Raw genomic sequence first — 18,415 nt, 5'->3', positions numbered from 1 at the left:
CTTGGGCTACTGCCCACTTTCTTGCAAGTGTATATTTTTTATGAATTGGAATAGGATTTGAGAAGGCAGGCATAATCATTTCTTCGCCCGGAGGGCACTCCCTGACAAACTCTGGTGGCCAGTCCTTTTCAGCTAAAAGGATGTCATAGCCTTTGGAAAGGTTATCCCAAAATAGACCCCTTATTTTCCTAGTCTTATCTCCCTCTATACGTAATGTTATTTCGTATATTTTATGAGGTTTGCTAACTCTGGTATCTGCAGTTTCCACCTGAATGTATTCATTCGTGTCCACTGTCTCCAGATGATTCATCAGGATCTTGCGAGCTATGCTCACTTCTGCTGCGCTGTCTAGCATTGTCTGGGCCCACTCTCCGTGTTTCAGCTGTGTCCTCAGGATCCTCGGCATGTTTGATTACTTTAATACTGGATACCTTCCTTTTTGGAAATTGTAATTTTTTACTTTGATGAGCAGGTTCCTTGTCTTTGGACTTGACGTGCTCTTCCCTGTGTTCTGACCGTCCTTTTCTTTCCGATTTCTGCCAGGAATTCTGAAAAGATCGAGAGGGACATGTATCAATATCTTGATATCTATCAGGTTTTCTTAAATTATCCCCATTTCTAAGGTTGTATCTTTTCTCAGAGGGCTCCCTCTGGGGAGACTTGTGTCCTTGGTCCGGAGATTTTTCTCTCCGCCGAGGAGGCCTTCCTCTGGACTGGAATCTTTTTTCTTTGGGAGTGGATTGTTTATTTCCATCCCAGCTCTTTTTTGGAGTGTTCAGATTATTTTTAATAAATATCTTTTCAGGATTTTCAGTTAGTTGGGGTTTTACCGGTTTCCCACCCAAACTATCTTTTCCTAGTTCTTCATAGGATTTTTCTATGATTCTGGCATGTTCAAATGGCTGTTCTGCTATATCTGTTTCTTTCAATTTCTGGCGGATCGCCACAGATGGTGCTTCTCCTTTTATGTTGGCTAATAATAAAGCTGAGACCTTCTTGAAGTCTTTCATTAATTTCATACCCAGAGTTAAAGCAGGTTCTGGACCGTATTCATTTTGAATCTGTCTTAGCACATCTGGTATTATCGCCATAGACGGAACACCATGTGTTTTTGTGTAAATGGAAGCAAAGACTGTGCCCCAAGTGTCACAGTCCTCCACATGTGGTGCGATCCCCATTGGAAGACAGATAGTCAGAATTCTGTGTTTCTCAGTAGGGGTAGTATCCGGAAATACTGCCTCTATTTGAATGATTATTTGTGCTAACCAGAATGGAATTTGTTCCCGTTTTATGGGTACTTTACCCAGACATGACTGTATGTTCTGTGGTGTAATTTTGTTTGTGTTCCCCTGTTGAGGGGTCAGCTGTGGAATGTTAACATTTGGTTAGACTGTTGAAGTCCGCATTACATATTGGACTAATTGTCTATGTATTTTAATTAGTACTTTTAGGTGGACTAAAAGTTCTGGTATTGAAATTTTTTCGATGTCTGGATGTGGTGTGTAGCTGGCTAGAACCGGCCACGTTGCTCCTGGTCTACCTAGTGGACCGAGCCTGGTGATGTGATTATTATGTTTTAGGGCGCCTTTAAACCAGAGCAGGTGCTCTTGGTATTTTAATGGGATTTCCACCTCCTCGAAAGGAGTGTACTCATCCGGAGGTTCCTCTATTTTGAAATAGTGGAATTCATGTGTGACAGCGTTTGCTGCTGGAAAGTTTATCCATGAATAGAATACCTCTGTCCGCCGATATTCGTGTGCCTCAATTACGAATATGACTATACCGCCTCTCGATGTCAGTCCATTTTCTATAAGTTTAAGAGTTATAGTTTTTCTTATGTTGACCGGAATGAGTATAGCATTCGGGTCGTTCTGTAGGAGACTTGTGTCATCCTCTAGGAGTCGAGCTGCTATTCTAGCTGCCTCCCTTTCTTCTTCACCGTCTGACATTTTTACTGACAGAAGGGTTTTGTTGCAGATCAAGTTTCAAGGAAACAAAGATTAGGTGCACAATATTTTGGAACACTGTATCCTTCAACGTTGAATAAACCAAAAACCATACATAGGAATCTCTTCTTACTAAGTTCCGGCGGATTTTAACCTTTTACCCACTCCAGACGTCTTTTGGAGTATTTACGGGAGAAAGGGTCTGTGTGAAAAAGCACAACTGAGTTACTCTAACGTCTTGCGTTAGATTTATCGCCTTACCAAACGTTGGGCGCCATGTAGTGTAGTTCCTATATTCCCAATAGGCTCTGCGCATTGGAATAATATATTCAGCAGTGTAGACGTAGGACTGAGGTTAACTAGGTCTCTACTGACTATATTAGACTTAAGGTTTTTGCCAGCTAGCTCAGAGGTCACTAGAAACTTTCTCGAATAAGCGAGGAGGAGTTTAACCTCCCTGGATAGACAAGAAGGGATTAGTTTCTGACAACCATAAAACATGACAACTTTGCTCTCCCTGAATAAGAGTATATCGCTAGAGTCGTGTGAAAACAAAAGACAGCTATTTCACTCAGTCAAAGGTGCGTACTTAGTTTCACCAGATTGCAGAGAAAAGAGACGGGCGTTTTCAATAAAAGGTATAATTTATTGAGCAGTCTTCTTCCTCATACAAGAGAAATGAATTGCCACAATTGCAATACTTATAGTAAAGTAAAGTGCGTACAGTAAAAGGAGTATTATCAAATAATACTGTAAAAGCATTGATATGGTTTCTTAGCCATGATACTTTAAAATAGATCAAATATATACATACATATATACATTGACTAATCGTACTCAACTGGTGCTTCTAAATACGCCTACCCCGGTGTACCTGACCTACGCCCAATACGTGGGAAGGAGTAAGTAGCAGTTTAAGTGAAGTTTGTTTTGCCAAGAATCTGACTCAAGAATTCTCTTTAAGGGTTTAGTCAGTTCAGTACCTGGGTAATAGAAAGCAGGAGGGCTGGTATCTCTCTCCCAGGACTCGATATCCCAGTCACCCGCAAGGGTAGGCTGGAAAAGCCGGAGCTGGATTTTCTCGGCAGGAGAAAAGACAGCGTCTTTCTCAGCGCGTCAAAAGGGAGGGGCAGCGTCCGTGGGCTCTCACATCAGCTGGGCTCTCGGGCAAGTAGATAGCTGCTCCAGAATCACCACCACCGTGCGTTTGCTTAAGGCAGCGTTGGTATATTTATACCTGAAAGGTGCTGGGTTTGACGTAAGGCTGGACATAAGACCTCAATAAAGATTAGGAACTGGCCGTTCTTACAGTGCTTTACAGGAGTTCTAGGACGAAATCAAAAACAAAGGCAATGGGGATTTCCCAGGTTGCTGGAGGCTTGGTTTTGTTTAGAGCACTCGGTGTGCTTTCTAGGGGGCTGGAGGAGTAGTCTTGCTTAATGTGGCAGCATGTGCTACGACTGAATTATGAATAGGGTTTTTATGCCGTTGTATGGACATTATTGATTATAACCGGACAAGGGCATAAAATAGAAATATCGATTCAGGTCTATAGATAAACACACTACACTGGACCCCGGTCAACAAGGAAGACACCATCCGCACCATGAACTCCATCCACTCCGGATCTCCAACCGACCCCTGCCCTCACCACGTCTTCAACAAGGCTGACTCCGTCATCGCACCACACCTGCGGGACATCATAAACGCCTCCTTCAACACCGCCACCTTCCCAGAGAGCAGGAAGCACGCGGAACTCAGCGCCCTACTGAAGAAACCATCAGCGGACCCCACCGAACTCAAAAACGACCGACCCATCTCGCTCCTCCCCTTCCCTGCCAAAGTCATTGAGAAGACAGTCAACAGATAGCTGGCCGCCTTCCTCGAGAAGAATGGATCCCTCGACCACTCACAGTCTGGCTGCCGGGCCAACCACAGCACCGAGACCGCCCTCATCGCAGCCACCGACGACATCAGATCCCTGCTCGACAACGGAGAAACAGCGGCTCTCATCCTCCTGGACCTCTCCACGGCGTTCGACACGGTCTGCCACCGCACCCTAGTACAACGCCTCAGCAACATCGGGATCCAAGAGAAGGCACTGGAGTGGATCATCTCCTTCCTCGCCGGAAGAACCCAGAGAGTCCGCCTCCCCCCGTTCAGATCCGAGGCCACCGAAGTCATCTGCGGCGTACCCCAAGGGTCATCACTCAGCCCCACGCTGTTCAACATCTACATGAGCCCCCTCACGGCCATCGCACGCCAGCACAACCTCAACATCATCTCCTACGCCGACGACACCCAACTGATCCTCTCCCTCACCAACGACCCCGCCACCGCCAGAACCAACCTACACGAAGGAATGAAAGACGTAGCCGAGTGGATGACGAGCAACCACCTGAAACGGAACTCAGATAAGACGGAAGTTCTCATCCTGGGATCCTCGCCCTCCGCCTGGGACGACTCCTGGTGGCCCCCTGCCCTGGGCAGCGCACCCAAACCGACAGACCACACACGCAACCTGGGCTTCATCCTGGACTCCTCCCTCTCCATTACCAGACAAGTCAATGCCGTCTCCTCGTCATGCTTCAACATCCTCCGCATGCTACGCAAGATCTTCCGGTGGATCCCCACCGAAACCAGGAAGACGGTCACCCAGGCCCTAGTCACCAGCCATCTGGACTACGGCAACTCCCTCTATGCCGGAACCACAGCCAAGCTTCAGAAGAGACTCCAACGCATCCAGAGCGCTGAGCACGCCTCATCCTGGACATCCCCCGACACAGCCACATCTCCGAACACCTGAGAAACCTGCACTGGCTCCCCGTCAGCAAGAGAATCACGTTCCGACTCCTCACCCACGCACACAAAGCTCTCCACAACCAAGGACCAAGATACCTGAACGACCGCCTGACCTTCTACACCCCCACCCGCCAGCTACGATCGAGCCACCACGGGAGGAAGATCCTTCTCCTACCTGGCTGCCAAGATGTGGAACTCCCTCCCCATCCACCTCCGCCCGACCCTGGACCACCACTCCTTCAGGAAGCAACTCAAGACCTGGCTGTTCGAGCGGTAGCAGACCCCCTTCCCCCAGCGCCTTGAGACCCTACGGGTGAGTAGCGCGCTATATAAATGCTTGATTGATTGACATTGCAGTTGGTGGTGTGACCCCCTTCTTGAGCAGGACTGTGCTTTGTGCTGTGTCCTGAACCTCAAGGGCCCGAGGCGAGCAGCTAACCATTTGGAAACACAGGAACATAAAAGTTTCCGGAGAAGTCTCAAGCATCGCGCGAACACAGGAGTAAGCAAAGTCTCGGATGCGCAGGGTGCGTGTCGTGGTGCAAGCCAAGGCATTGGTGAAGAGCGTCTGGTCGTTGTGTGCACCGGGAGAAGAGGTGAGACACTGATGCGCAGAGTGCGTGTTGAGTTGCAACCAGAAGCGCTGGTGAGGAGTGCCTGGGTAGTGTGTGCATCAAAATCGAAGTAAGTCTCCACAGTGCTGAGTGCAGGTCTCAGTGTCCACCAAGACCGCCGGAAGGAGGGCCAGGTCATTGGGCACTCGGAGTGAAACAGTAGCGGTCTGGACCGGCAGCCCCGAAGGAGCTGAGCCGCCAGCCCGAGCTCGCCGTGTCCATTGACGGAGTTCTGGATCAAGGCCCAGGTCACTTAAAGAGGAGAGGAGAGGGGGGTTGCACCTCCCAGGTAATGTGGATAAGCACCTGGGGTGGGGTGAGGGCTCAGAGGGACACTCTCTCGGTCTCTTGCTTCTGTCAGCTGCTTGAGCCTTTTGCTTCGGCTCGGATCGAGGCCCGTGCTGGCTCAAGGAGGGGCAGTACTGGGGCCAGAATGAGAAGCGGTACTTTTGGGTCATCATTGATCCAGGCTGGGGGCAACTGTTGACAGAGCACCTAGACTGTCGTATTACACTTTGCATTATTGCTGCTACTGAACTATCGTACGACGCTTGACCTTATTTGTGCCGGACGAACTACATGCTTGGTGCGCTATGCACTGTTATTTTTCCCTTGCAGAGTACATGATTGTAACGTGGCGCATTGCATTATTTCTTCATCGCACAGTACTCGATTATAACGTAGTGCATTGCATTATTTCTTCATTGCACAGTACATGATTGTAGCTTGATGCATTGCTTTGTTTCTTCCTTGCACAGGGCATGCTGGTAGTGAAATGCATTGCATTCTTCCTTCTATTGCAAAGTACATGACTGTGGCGCTACGTATGACATTGTTTCTCTATTGCACGGCACAGGAGTATATCGTAACACATTGCAGTATTTCTTTTCTTTTGCAACGTGTGTGATTCTAGCAATACAACCTGCCTAACCTTTGGAAATGGTTAGAACTAAGCTTAACTGTTGGTTAGAAGCGGTGGTTGGGATTAGAACGTAACAATCCACTGGAAGGAATTCTACCCATTATTATATGTTGGTTTTGCATCATGTGGTCATATCGTATATCTTCTTATATAAAGATTATGCTCGTTTTATACAAAACTCGTGTGGAGTCTATTTGTGGTGAAATCATTGGGGTGCTATGAGTGCGGCTGCACATACTGTACACTCGTGCCTTGGAGATAAGCCTGGCTGCTCATGCCAAGCTACTAAGGTGGTGAGCAGGGCTATCTCAGACAGTGTCCTCACTTAGCCTGACGTTGAAACGAGGGGTCCAGATCTCGCACCTGGCAACAGCAATGTGGGACAGGGACTCCCGCCTCCACAATTTGGTGGCGATGGTGAAGGATAAGGACCCCCACTTCCAACAACGAGTCTTTCACATAAAGCTCATTTAAGTCAGATACAATTTGAATGCATTTTTGCGTACCGACTATACGAGTCAATATACCAATTGTGCAGGTAATATTCAGATACTATTCCATTATTAAATCGCTTCTTCTTCACTAGAAATGTGTATAATTGCTGTTAACAATGAATGCTATTTCTGGTTCAGACATCTATTATGACCTAAACTTAATTTATTGAAGTAACTTTTTCCGATGTAGCTTAGATTGGGTTACATCTCAACATGGAATATGTAAATTTACAATGAACGAGACATGTTAAATTTAACCATGTTCCAATTTCACTCAGTTTTTTTTGTAACACCCTGTTATTTCATTATTTTATTTGAAAAGTATAAACTTCACTTTTGAATAAGAAAAAAAATTGAGAAATACAGTACAAGAAAGAAAAGTAATGACAAAAATGATTACGTCACGTGTGACCCAATCTGTGTTCCCCTTTTAAAAAGGCACAATGATCACCTGTTAGGATCATGTGACCAAGACCACGGCTGTCGTTGAAACGCGTCTGTTTATCTGCCTGAATAAACAACTTGATTAACGCTCACAATTGGTGTGGCTCGTGGATCTTTATTGTCGTGCTGGGATTCGTCTTCTGCATGATATGTATGTATGTGCGTGCAAAGAGCTTCCCATCATAGGATTTCCTACATATGGTTTGGGGCTGTTCGGCCCACAACCATTTTTGGGTGGCGGTTCTAGCCTATATGGGCAGAGCCTTGGGATGGCTGCTGGCCCAGGACACAGTGCTGGTTTTGCTACACATCACAGAAGGCGTTGGGGGCAATAGGTACAAAGGAGCCATAAGGTGGGTGAGACTGGCAATTGCAAAAATCATTGCTAGACTTCGGAAATCAGCGATTGTCAAATCACTGGAAGAAAGGAAAGCGGATCTACATAGTTGCATGGCCCTGGAAATGCAAAATGTATGTGGCCCCCGTTTCCCAGAGAAGCATGAGAAGATATAGGGGGTAGAGAGCCCATCACCACGGGATCCCGTTTGAACTACAAACTATGAGGTCCCTGTCTCTGGACTTGGAAGAGCATACTCACAACACAGTTAGAGGGCCCAGGGAGGCGCTATCAGGATGAGTAGGGACTTGGAAGGGGGCCAAGCAGCCAGGGAAGGGACTGAATGTGACAATTGGTAGGACCCATTTGAGGTATGTCTCATTCCCTTTTTCTGCTCTACTACCTTCATAATATTCGGGAGGGGAGTGGACATAGAACCGTAATAACATTTTACTCCATGGACAGTGTAACATTATTGTTTTATTTAACATGTCTGAAAAGCCAATAAAGAATGTTTTTTAAAAAGTGGGATTTCGTTTTTTAAAGTATGTGTTTGTGCCTCTGTTTAACAAAACTATGATTTGTAAGCAAGTTGTCTAGAAAAGTATTTAATAGTACAAACTCTGAAATATCAAGCACAAATGTTATTATGCCCTATCATAGCTACCTACTAAATAATAATTAACCTACCATATCTATTCTACTTTACCTGACTTAAAATAAACCACCATAGCTAGCCTACCACTTTCATACCCACCCTATCAAACCTACATGCCATACTTACCTTCCATAACTAGTAAATAATTCACATATGGTGCCTAACCTACCAACCCTAGCATACCATACCTATCTTATCATACTGAGCCTACCTAAATCCCACACCTGTTTTGCCTACGTTATGACACCCATACATCTTACCCCTGCTATGGGATAGCAGTTTTGTGAAAAAGGGGCACGTTATGCCTGTGGAATCTCTAGCAAGGGCTTAAGATACCACAGCCTGCTACAGAAAGCATGTATATCTGGCTCACATGATCTTTAAGAATGCCCCAAGATACTGTAGTCATAGCAAACACAACAAAATGAAGGAAGGAGTACCGAAACCTTTCAACCACTCACCCCCAGTCAAGAGATCTGGTTTGAATCCAAAGTTCTTATGCTCACCATTCCACCCCAGTTTGGACCCAGCCATATGCAAATCAGTTTTGACCCTGCTCCTCATGGGAACATTATAGCCTGAACTGCCAGGCCAGGTCCTCCCTGGCCTGGAATCCAGCATCTAGGGACCGGTTTCGGGCTATCACTGCTCATCGGCCAGGCTAAGTGTTGGCCACTTTGGGCGAACATAGCAAACACAGCAAGATGAAGGACGGAGTGCCAAAACATAGTTTGCTGTGCCACTAGATTCAAACTAGCCTGTCTGGCATTATCTGCAAGCAAGGCACCACATGAGATGAATAATATATCGCCACATTTAGCCTTCTGGTCACTGGCCCTAATCCCAGTCACACAACTCGGTGGTGGAACACTGAGATATTGCGTTCACGGTTTCACAAGCACGATTATAGAACATGGCAGTGGTTTCTAGGAGTAGGTTTCCATGCACTATTCAGGAATCTGTGATTCTGAGATCTTTTTAGTGAAAACTAAAATGGGTGAAAACTAGAAGCAAGTTCTCCAGATTCACCAAATGGATTGTAAGGAAGCCAATCAGCTGAGAGCAAAGCAGGAGCCCGCATTCCTCATGCCAACAAGTAGCACAAGGAAAGAGCCAGCATGCCACCAGTAAAGACCAACCCGGGCTCTGCCTCTGGGTCTTAAAATCAGAAGCTTTGAAGCTGATCACTTTACAGAAGAGGAACAAGCACTTCTATTTAAAAACATACCTGCAAAAACAAGTGTGGGCGAACCACAAAGAAACAAGTGCACACCAGGCAGCAACTGGGAGCCAGCCTGACCTTACATGCATGAACACTGAACCACAGTTGTGCACACACCAAGCCCACCCAAAACCTCCACACAAAACCTCCACACAGCTGCTGAGGACCAAAGGACACACAAATGTGAAAAACAACATCCTGCTAAAAAAAGCTCAAGCAGGATACTAATAGTGTCTGACCGTATGTTCTAAACATCATGGCAGCTTACAACCAACCGCACAGAGCGGACTAAAATCTCAAAATGATCAGACTAAAAAAATAAAACACACTTTGTATGTGCAGTTGTCTGTCTGCTGCGCCAGTTCTTCAAACTTTGAGAGCTATGGCAGGAACACCATAGAATAGAACAATGGCTAATGCCTCACATGGAGCCCATTTAGTCCATCTGCCAGCAGCCTATCAAGCAGTAGTTGCATGAAAGTTGTGCCTCACACAGTGATGACATTTCTTTCCCCAGTAGCAGGGATATGCAAGCAACACTGGGTCCTTAACAAAGCAAGCAGTAAAGTGGGAGGGAATTGGGACACAGAATAGGCACCCTCTCAAAAGAAAACATTGTCCGACATTTGATCTTGGTCTTTGAATGCTCAGCAAATGTGACGAGATAAGAACGAGGGCTGTGAGAGCTGCTCAGAGCGACTGAAAATACAAGCGCTTGTGTTAAGTGCTCAAAACAAACAAAAAAAAGTTGTTACTAAAATAGGAACAGTGGATTGATAGGAATAATTGGTCTATGCTCTCAGGGAGGGCTGAACACAAGAAGATTCATGCACGCCATGGACAAATGGAGAGAAAGAATAGAAGAGGGACTATGGAGCCAGTGAATAGGAAGCCTATGGGCGGGTTGAAGCCCACAAAGCATATACATGCGTCTTCGAGACAGCGCATGCTCGTTTCATATATGGCTTTGGGATGGCGGTGATAAATGCTCTTTATTGGTAAAGTTAGATTAGACATTACCATTTTAGAAAGCGGACATTTTTCTGCTCCTAAATTTGCTCTGTGTGCCTTCAGCCGGTCTCCAATACATGTCTAGGCTGAGCGACTGCTACACTTTGTGCATTCCGCTAGACAGTCACAAACACAGGAAGGGCTGGGTCTGACCGAGGACTCGTCTGCATTCTGTTAGCTTTCCTGGGCAAGAACAAGGAGAGGTGGCTCACACTAAATAGGCTTTGTCCTGTCCTCACACAAAGAGTTGATCAAAGAGTTGATAACCCCCCATAGATAGCCTGAAGAAAGGACTGGGTGAAAAGGACCCTTGTGCACATCAGAGGGTACACTTGAAGTCACTCTCTACATCAAAGGCACTTTTGGGCATAGGTTTTAAGGCTCTGACCCTACCAAATCAGTACATTACTAGACCTGTGATGAACTCTGCTAGAGTAAACTCTGCTGTGCTGTAAGGATTGCCACTTTGCTGTGATTGACCGACTGTTCGTAAGTACTGATTCTCTGCTTTGCTAAGTTGCCCTGCTGCCTGCGGAGCTCTGCCCTGCTGAGGACAAGGACTGGGCCCATCTCACTTAAGTGACTCAAAGGGCTTGCCTCCTGTTTTCTGAAATCTCAGGGACACAACAGATATCCTGCGACCTTGCTGGTGGACTCTGCCGTTTGTGAGTTTTACCCTTGCCTGAGGTACCCCTCCAGTTACGGGCCTCATAAGTGAGTTCTGAAGCGGATTTCTGCAAAAACCGACACATTGCCTAAACTCCCCCTTCATTGCCCTTTGACGCTGACCCAACTCGACGACTAAGGATCCATAGCCCGTGGGGATCGACGATGCATTGCACTCACATCAAAAGGACCTCAACGACGACACAGGCAGCTCAAAAACAACACAGACTCTCTACGTCGACAAAAGCTCCATTCAAAGTATTTCTTCAGCTGGACCTGTCTGGGTCCTGTAGCTGGCCTGACCTCCATTGCGGTCTACCAAACCTTTGATTTTGCACCAGTCCCTCACATCCTCAAGTAACCTTTTGACTGCGAGTGACTTCTAAGCACTGTTTTCTCATTTAATCTTTAAAAATTCATATCTTGACTTGTACTCATTGGATTTTCTTAATGGGTGGTGTTTTCATTGAATTACTGTAATTTAAGTGTTGCACAAATACTTTACACATTGCCTATTAAGCAGACTCTCCAGCATTTCGCGATTTGGCGATTCACGAAAAAATCGCGAAATCAGCTGGCAAGCACGACGGGCGCGATATTTACCAAACTGCCCGCGAAAAAACACTCTCCAAGTAGGCATGAAAAAATGATGCCATTTTATTGGCTGTGCGCCCATATGTCACCCCATCGAACGGCGCTTTACAGCCGTATTAGCTGCCTGCTTCCTCGATTATTTACAATAATTATGAAAGAGGAGCGAGAAAAGCAAAGTAGCGCTTCTCTTCTCTGGAGCTGCAGACTCGACTGGAACACATGTAAATAAAAAATTAGGATTCAGCCCCGGGACGCGAGGGGCGCGCAGATAAGGAAAAGGACTATCTTTTCCTTTCTTGCGCACACAATACACTGTGTGTGTCTGCTCTGCCGCTTCAACTGCCCTCCTGCCTTTCTTTCTTCCTCCCTTTTCTTCCCTTTCTTTTTTTAGCACCTTCTCTTTGACTGAAAACCCTGATTTCAGAAACGGTTCTCCCCCTCTCTTTTCTTCGTTCGGTGATTTGTTAAATGGATCCAAAAAAGGAAAACATTGTAATTGACATCTTTTTGTGATATTTTACAATTCCAAAGCAGTGCTTGAAATGGATAAATGGAAGTGCAGGTACTCTGTAACAGAGTACCTGCTTGTTTCTGAGAAGTGCCGGCACTCTCGCTCGCTCTATAAAAAAGTGCTGGGTACTTCGTACTGGACAGTACCGGCCCAAAGAAAGCAATGTTCCAATATGTAGCTGTGGGAATAAAAGGTTCAACTAATGAAAAATAACTAAATAAAGCCAAACAGAGTGAAAGCAAAGTGGGCAGATTGATTTTATTCATACCCAAACACATTTGCGCCACTCTACAGAGCTTGCCAGTGAAGCTCTACTTTTGTTTACTTGTCTTTCTTTGAATAGCGTGGTTTCCCCCCGGGTGGGGAACTAGTGCACAAGTGCTGGAGGCACTGCAACACGTGGATTGGAAAACAAAATGTGTACTGTGTCTCGGTGTTCAGGAAATTGGTCTTTTTACTATACTGCTTACATTCTGTAAGGATATAAGCAATGGACATTGAATTTGGTCCATTCCGTGCCCTGTAGTCATGTCCTTCTCTTTTGCAGGCAAAAGCACTCACTGATTTCTGAATAGTTAGTGTAAAAGTGTTAAAGTAACCATGTTTTTCCTGCTTACATTTCACATGCTTTACTTACTTTGTATTCACTATGAGTATTTGCTTTTTCCAGGATGATGTTACTTTTTTTGTAGGCAGCATATTGCTCTTGTCTAGAGCGTAATTAAAATTGAGCCGCATCCAGGTGTTTATAGCGGGCACAATTGGGTTATAGTTGAGGCAGTGCGAGTTTCTCTCAGTGGGCGGTATGGTGTTTAGTGGGGGGGGAAGAGGATGTGACACCATGGTTAGAGCTACTGAATTTGGAACTGGGAACCTGGTTCTGAAGGATGATTATTGCGAGATGTCTGCCCTGTCAACACTACCCATAAAAGGGAGTCAGTGCACGCAACACAAGATGAGGCTGTACCTCTGCACCCAGGGAGCAATGGGGGGGGTCTGTATGACTGCACCCAGGGAGCAAATGGGGGCTGTGTGACTGCACACATGGAGCAAAGGAGAGCTGTGCGACTGCACCCAGGAAGCGGTGAAAGTGGTGCCCCGGCTGGGGTGCACTCAGGGGCGCTAGAAAATCCCAAGGAGACATACACCCCCTCCCACAAGGTTAGTAGGTTAATAGATTGGAGCTGTGCTTCCGTAGAGCTGCAGAAACTTTACGCATGCCTATTTCAAAGAGGAATACTATGCTAAAACAGGTTCCATTGATTTAGGGCTGAAAAGGAATGATTACGAGTAAAATAAAGTGCTGCTATAATGCCGCTAAATTTACATTTTTGTGCCGCAAAATTTGCACTTTTACGCCGCTATATCCTGGGGGGTCTGGATTAAGTTACGCGCAACTGCTCTGTGCCAAGCTACCAGAGGGTGAGCACAGGTTAATTTACTGTGTGTTTCTAACTTACCCTAACTAGTGTGGTGGTCCCTACTTGGATAGTGTGCAAACCTCTACCAACTAAAGACTATTTCTATCAACGCTATGATGAGATGTGCTGCTTTCTAGGTGCAAGTACAAACGTTTATGTTTTTTAGAACATTGCTAAAGTTTACCTGGCATCTATCAGCTTTTGTGTGTTTCATGTAATACCCCAAATGGTCAACGGTATGTCCAGATGTGTACTGTTACTCCCTGCACAACAGGATCCAAGTCATACCACACGAATGAGGCCTAATAAAACTGAACCAGTCTGGTGCTGCATTTAGGGATGGGCGGAATTGACAGAGTTTAATTCTGCTGAATTGCATTAAAACTCTGCGGAATTCCGCAAAGAGGCAGAGTGGGCACCACAATGTTCAGTGCATACCCCTAGGTGCCCCTACATACTCATGTAAGGGCAACGAGGGGTATCCACTCCATTGACTACCCCTCAGCACTCTTACATACTTAATGTAAGTGCACTGAGGGGTATGCGCACAGCACTGCAACTTTACAGGGCTGCAAGAGGGATCAGTCCCTATAGATTTAAAAATCACTACAGATTAAAGTTTATTCTGCAATGATTTTTAAACATAGAGGGACTGCTCGGTCTTCTAGCCCGGTTTAAAACCATTACAGTGCTGATTTAAATCCGCCAGCGGAGCGGCAGAATTAATTTGTGAATCTGTGTTACATGAGTAACTCCGAATTACTATTTTACTCCAATTCAGCTGGCAGAATTTAAAATCCTGCCCCGCACTAGTTGCCTCTGCCCCATTCTAGTGGGGCCTTCCCTGGCAGGTCAAGATGAACTGTTCATATGTCTTATGAGGAGCAAGACAAGTCAGTACTGACTTGCACAAGGAAGGTCTCCTTCTAGAGTAGAATGGTGGGTGAATAAAATGGGTCTAAAATGCAACTCAGAGTGACTGCCAGGGGCTTTAGACAGTGCACTTGCAAATACTGCTCAACGGAATTACACCAGATTTGGCAGGAAGCTTGACCTTGACTCAGAAAGCATGCCTTTTGAGATTTGGTTTAAATCCGTTCAAGAGTTTTTGAGAGATAAAGGTTTAAAAATATTTGTATATCTGGATGGTTGGGTCAGAAGGACCCCACCAGAGTCTCACGAGAGCACCAAATCAAAAATACAGCTTTTAGCTTGGCCAAGGGAGCTTTCTTCCTCTTGGGCCAATTCTCTCCTGCAGGAGTCAGACTCTGGAGCAAATACTCCGATTGGCTGACAGCAACATTAGACTAATTCAGCAGGGAGCCATTACAGGGCTCAGGGACTTGGTGCCCTGTTCTGAAGTTTAAAAAAATAATAATAATAATAATATAAGGGGGCAGGGTAGAGATATTCTGCCACCTAGACCCTGTCGTGGACCCAGTAGCGCCCCCCCCAAATACTGACATGTTTGGCACGATCCCCTAGGACTCCTAGAGTCCAAAATCATATTAGTCATTATTTGCCAATACACAATATAATTATTTCTCAGTATATACCTCTATGATCATACGGTCAGACACGCAGAACTGATGTGGTGCAACACTTCTTTCCTTACTCTGTTCCATACTGTAGGTCACCTTCCATCTAACCTCTGTAAAGTGCAAAGGGTCTGTACTAAAATAACAAAGACAACACTGGTATTTATCATTTGTAGTGGACCAGTATGTTTTGCTTGGCCTATTTCTGCTGGGATTTCTTTTTCACATGATATATTTCTAAAACCTAACTATGCTTTTGCTTTCTTTTTTTAATTCTTGGACAGGCACGCTTGGAATTATAACCTAATCACCCACCACTAATCGGGAGCCCGCACATGGATGTAAAAAAGTGCACTCCTAAACATACAACTGCTGCACAAGGAGAAACCATTTGAACAGGAGTGTATTTCTGAAGACTGAATTCAAAATATTGTATTACCTCAATGTCATTTCACAGAAGGAATTTTTGAAGAATTGGTAACAAGGAGTCTCATCTTCAAATAACTGCGAAAACGGTTTATAAACTGCTCTGTACTGAAATCTGTGGAAGCTGCGTTTTAGCTGTCAAATCACTAATTCCCCTTTTTAAATATCAACATAAGCAGCCTAGATACATTGTCAAATCCTCTGAAACATGTGTGTTGTAATCACATTGGGTTTAAACAGTGTATCACTATTCTTTCTAGTATTGGATCTAGTATTGGATCCATTTCTTGAAGTGTTAACCCCACCTCCATTGGCTGACATGATAACACATAAATTCCAAGAGTTTCAGCACAACTACATGGTCTGTTGGAAGTCCCATTTTCTCGGAAAGAGGTACAGAAATACACACCAGGGCAGAATAATTTATTACTCAAAATACAGTACTTAAATACTTGGGGAAAAGTCTATTTCCAGGAGTATTTGCCAAAAAGTCCGGCAAACAACTAGACTGAACATACAAGAATGTTAGTACACGTGTGAAATCTGTCTACATACTCAGTATGGTTGTTTGGGTCCAGAAGTACAGCTTCAACGTGGGAACACCAGTCATGCTACAATTTGCGAATTAGGATTTTGAAATATCATAAACCTCACTTGCCAAACGGCAAACAGAGGAGTCAGTAATTATATGAGTCACAAAATGGCGAAAAAGCTAAATTCCGAATATTAGAAAACACAAAAGCTTCTGCTGTTAATGACCACCAGGGCAGTACGGTCTGCAATGGCGCCTCCAAAGCCGGCGCCCATACCCAATGTTATGCAGCACTCAATGACAAACTGTAAAGTTTAAATCGGGTGTCTTCTAGGCTAGAAATTCTTCCGGAATCTTGCAGCAGACTAGAAAACCCAGTATACCAAACCTCCTTGAAACGGAAAGAAAAGAAGGAATAAAACAAGTGTCACTTGCACTCGAGTTTTCCAAACAACCCAGCCAATGACAGGTTTTTCACTTTTGGGACTAGTAGTCGTGTTTAGCAAACGATAAAATCAGCACTACTGGGCTGGCATAAGAATGTTTGGGTAAATTAAGAGCCCAGAGTCCCTGCCAGGGGTACACCGATGTATAGAGAATGTTCGATGCGTGCTAAAGCGAATGGCAAAATAGACTGTCATTTTTGTAGACATTTGGTTTTTTAAGTGCGTAGTAAAACACTGCTCACGTTTTCCTTTGAGCCGCTGCCCGGGGTGTTCTGCTGCGGCACCGGTTCAGGGTAGACGAACATCTTAGACACCTCGCCATCGCCCCCAAAGGGGCTGCTCGGCACCTTGTCCTGCTCCATCAGTCCTCTAAAGGTAAACAAACAGGGTTTAACGTTACCTTTTTTCGCTCCCACCTACTCCATATTAACCTATCCTCCCTCCTTGGCCCCGCCCACCGTTCTTCTCTGCAGCTTCCTAAGAGTCGCATACATATAAAAGTCTCACGTGGAGCACAGGCGCGGATTCGGACGGGGCTGCGATGAATACAGCCCCGTCACCCCGCTACAGTTTAGTTCTACCCAGCCTTACGCATGCACCTTCACACAGTAAGGTTGTTGCGCACCTGTAGGCCCTCAAACGCACTGCGCCTATAGTTTGCCGCGACTCTCACGTGTCGCGTTTCTAACCTTGCTTTGGTAACGCCAGTGTTGTGCCCGATGTAAACAGCCTTTCCTTCAGTGTACTGTACAGTCAATTACGCTCGACGGTAACTTTATTGCAGAAAATGACCTTACACTTCACTCAGACATGCCATCAGGGAACATGCGCTTTGAATTCTGGGGTTCACATGTAACGATAGCCACGCCCTGTTATCCCGGCATCGCTAACATTAACGCAGCCATTCAGTCAGTCTGGGTTTATGCTCTAATACCAAGATGCATTTTGGGGTTATTAGTTCCGCTCAGGGCTTTAAGTGGGACGCAAAAGACGTGAGGATGGAGGTACATGAGTAAGGAATTGGTTTCAAAATGCAAATTACATGTCTGTGATTCCCATTGTGTGCTACCCAACCCGTACTTTGCTTCCTGTCTGAGCTTTCTTTTATTGCCACATGAATTATACCACAACTAATATACATCTAAAACCAGACAGGACTTTTGGCTCTGTCAGTGGTTTGTTAGCTGTTTAAGATAAATGAGTAAGAGCAATTTTGTGTTGTAAGTACAATTGAAAATGTTTCAATTCTGAAATTATTAATTAAACCTTGATTAGCCTGTGGTCGGGGTAGTGGTCTTCTCAGTGTCCCAATCATCCCTTTATGTTCAATCAATGTTATACTTATACACACTTTCTTTCTAAATCTCGATTACCTGCATGTCTAACACCTCATCTGTTTCCTCTTCAGCACCCTCTTTTCACTCCCCCCTGAATGCACTTCCTAGCACCTCTTTCACCTCACCAGCCCCAACCACACAAGAACCCACTCCCACCTTTTTGGTTGGAACCCACTCTCATCTGTAAACACTGCATTTTCTTTTACTTTCGCCACGTCAATATATGGACAACTGTGTACTTCCTTCCCATATATTTTTACACAATTACAATTGCAATTGAAATACTTGACCACTGCTCAGTACGCTCTGTAGACAGGCCAAGGATTAGATGACCATGCATTCTGAACACCTTTTTGACCCACTGACTGCCAGTGTGAGCTACTTCCTCTGCTTTCAGCCTCAAGTCCACAGCTCTCAATTGTGGGTGTTACAAACACTAATATGTTACACATAAATAATACAGAAGCACAACATTCTGAAAATAGCTAATACTT

General features: G+C 45.2%; 1 protein-coding gene across 1 annotated transcript in view; it reads right to left on the bottom strand.

Annotated features, from left to right (window-relative positions):
- The window catches only part of LOC144828803 (kinesin-like protein KIF20A), a 412,946-nt gene extending 395,928 nt beyond the window's left edge, over nt 1-17,018 (bottom strand). Inside the window, exon 1 of the mRNA XM_078687291.1 lies at nt 16,827-17,018. Within this exon, the coding sequence (XP_078543417.1) occupies nt 16,827-16,946 (120 nt within the window). The 5' untranslated portion in view covers nt 16,947-17,018. The remainder of the gene's footprint in view (nt 1-16,826) is intronic.
- Nucleotides 17,019-18,415: the final 1,397 nt, after the last annotated feature.

This window comes from Lissotriton helveticus, chromosome 4_1, assembly GCF_964261635.1.
Source record: "Lissotriton helveticus chromosome 4_1, aLisHel1.1, whole genome shotgun sequence".
In the NCBI taxonomy this organism is placed as follows: Eukaryota; Metazoa; Chordata; class Amphibia; order Caudata; family Salamandridae; genus Lissotriton; species Lissotriton helveticus.
The sequence above is the reverse complement of the archived record's forward strand: the minus strand, read 5'-3'. Positions and strand labels throughout refer to the sequence as shown.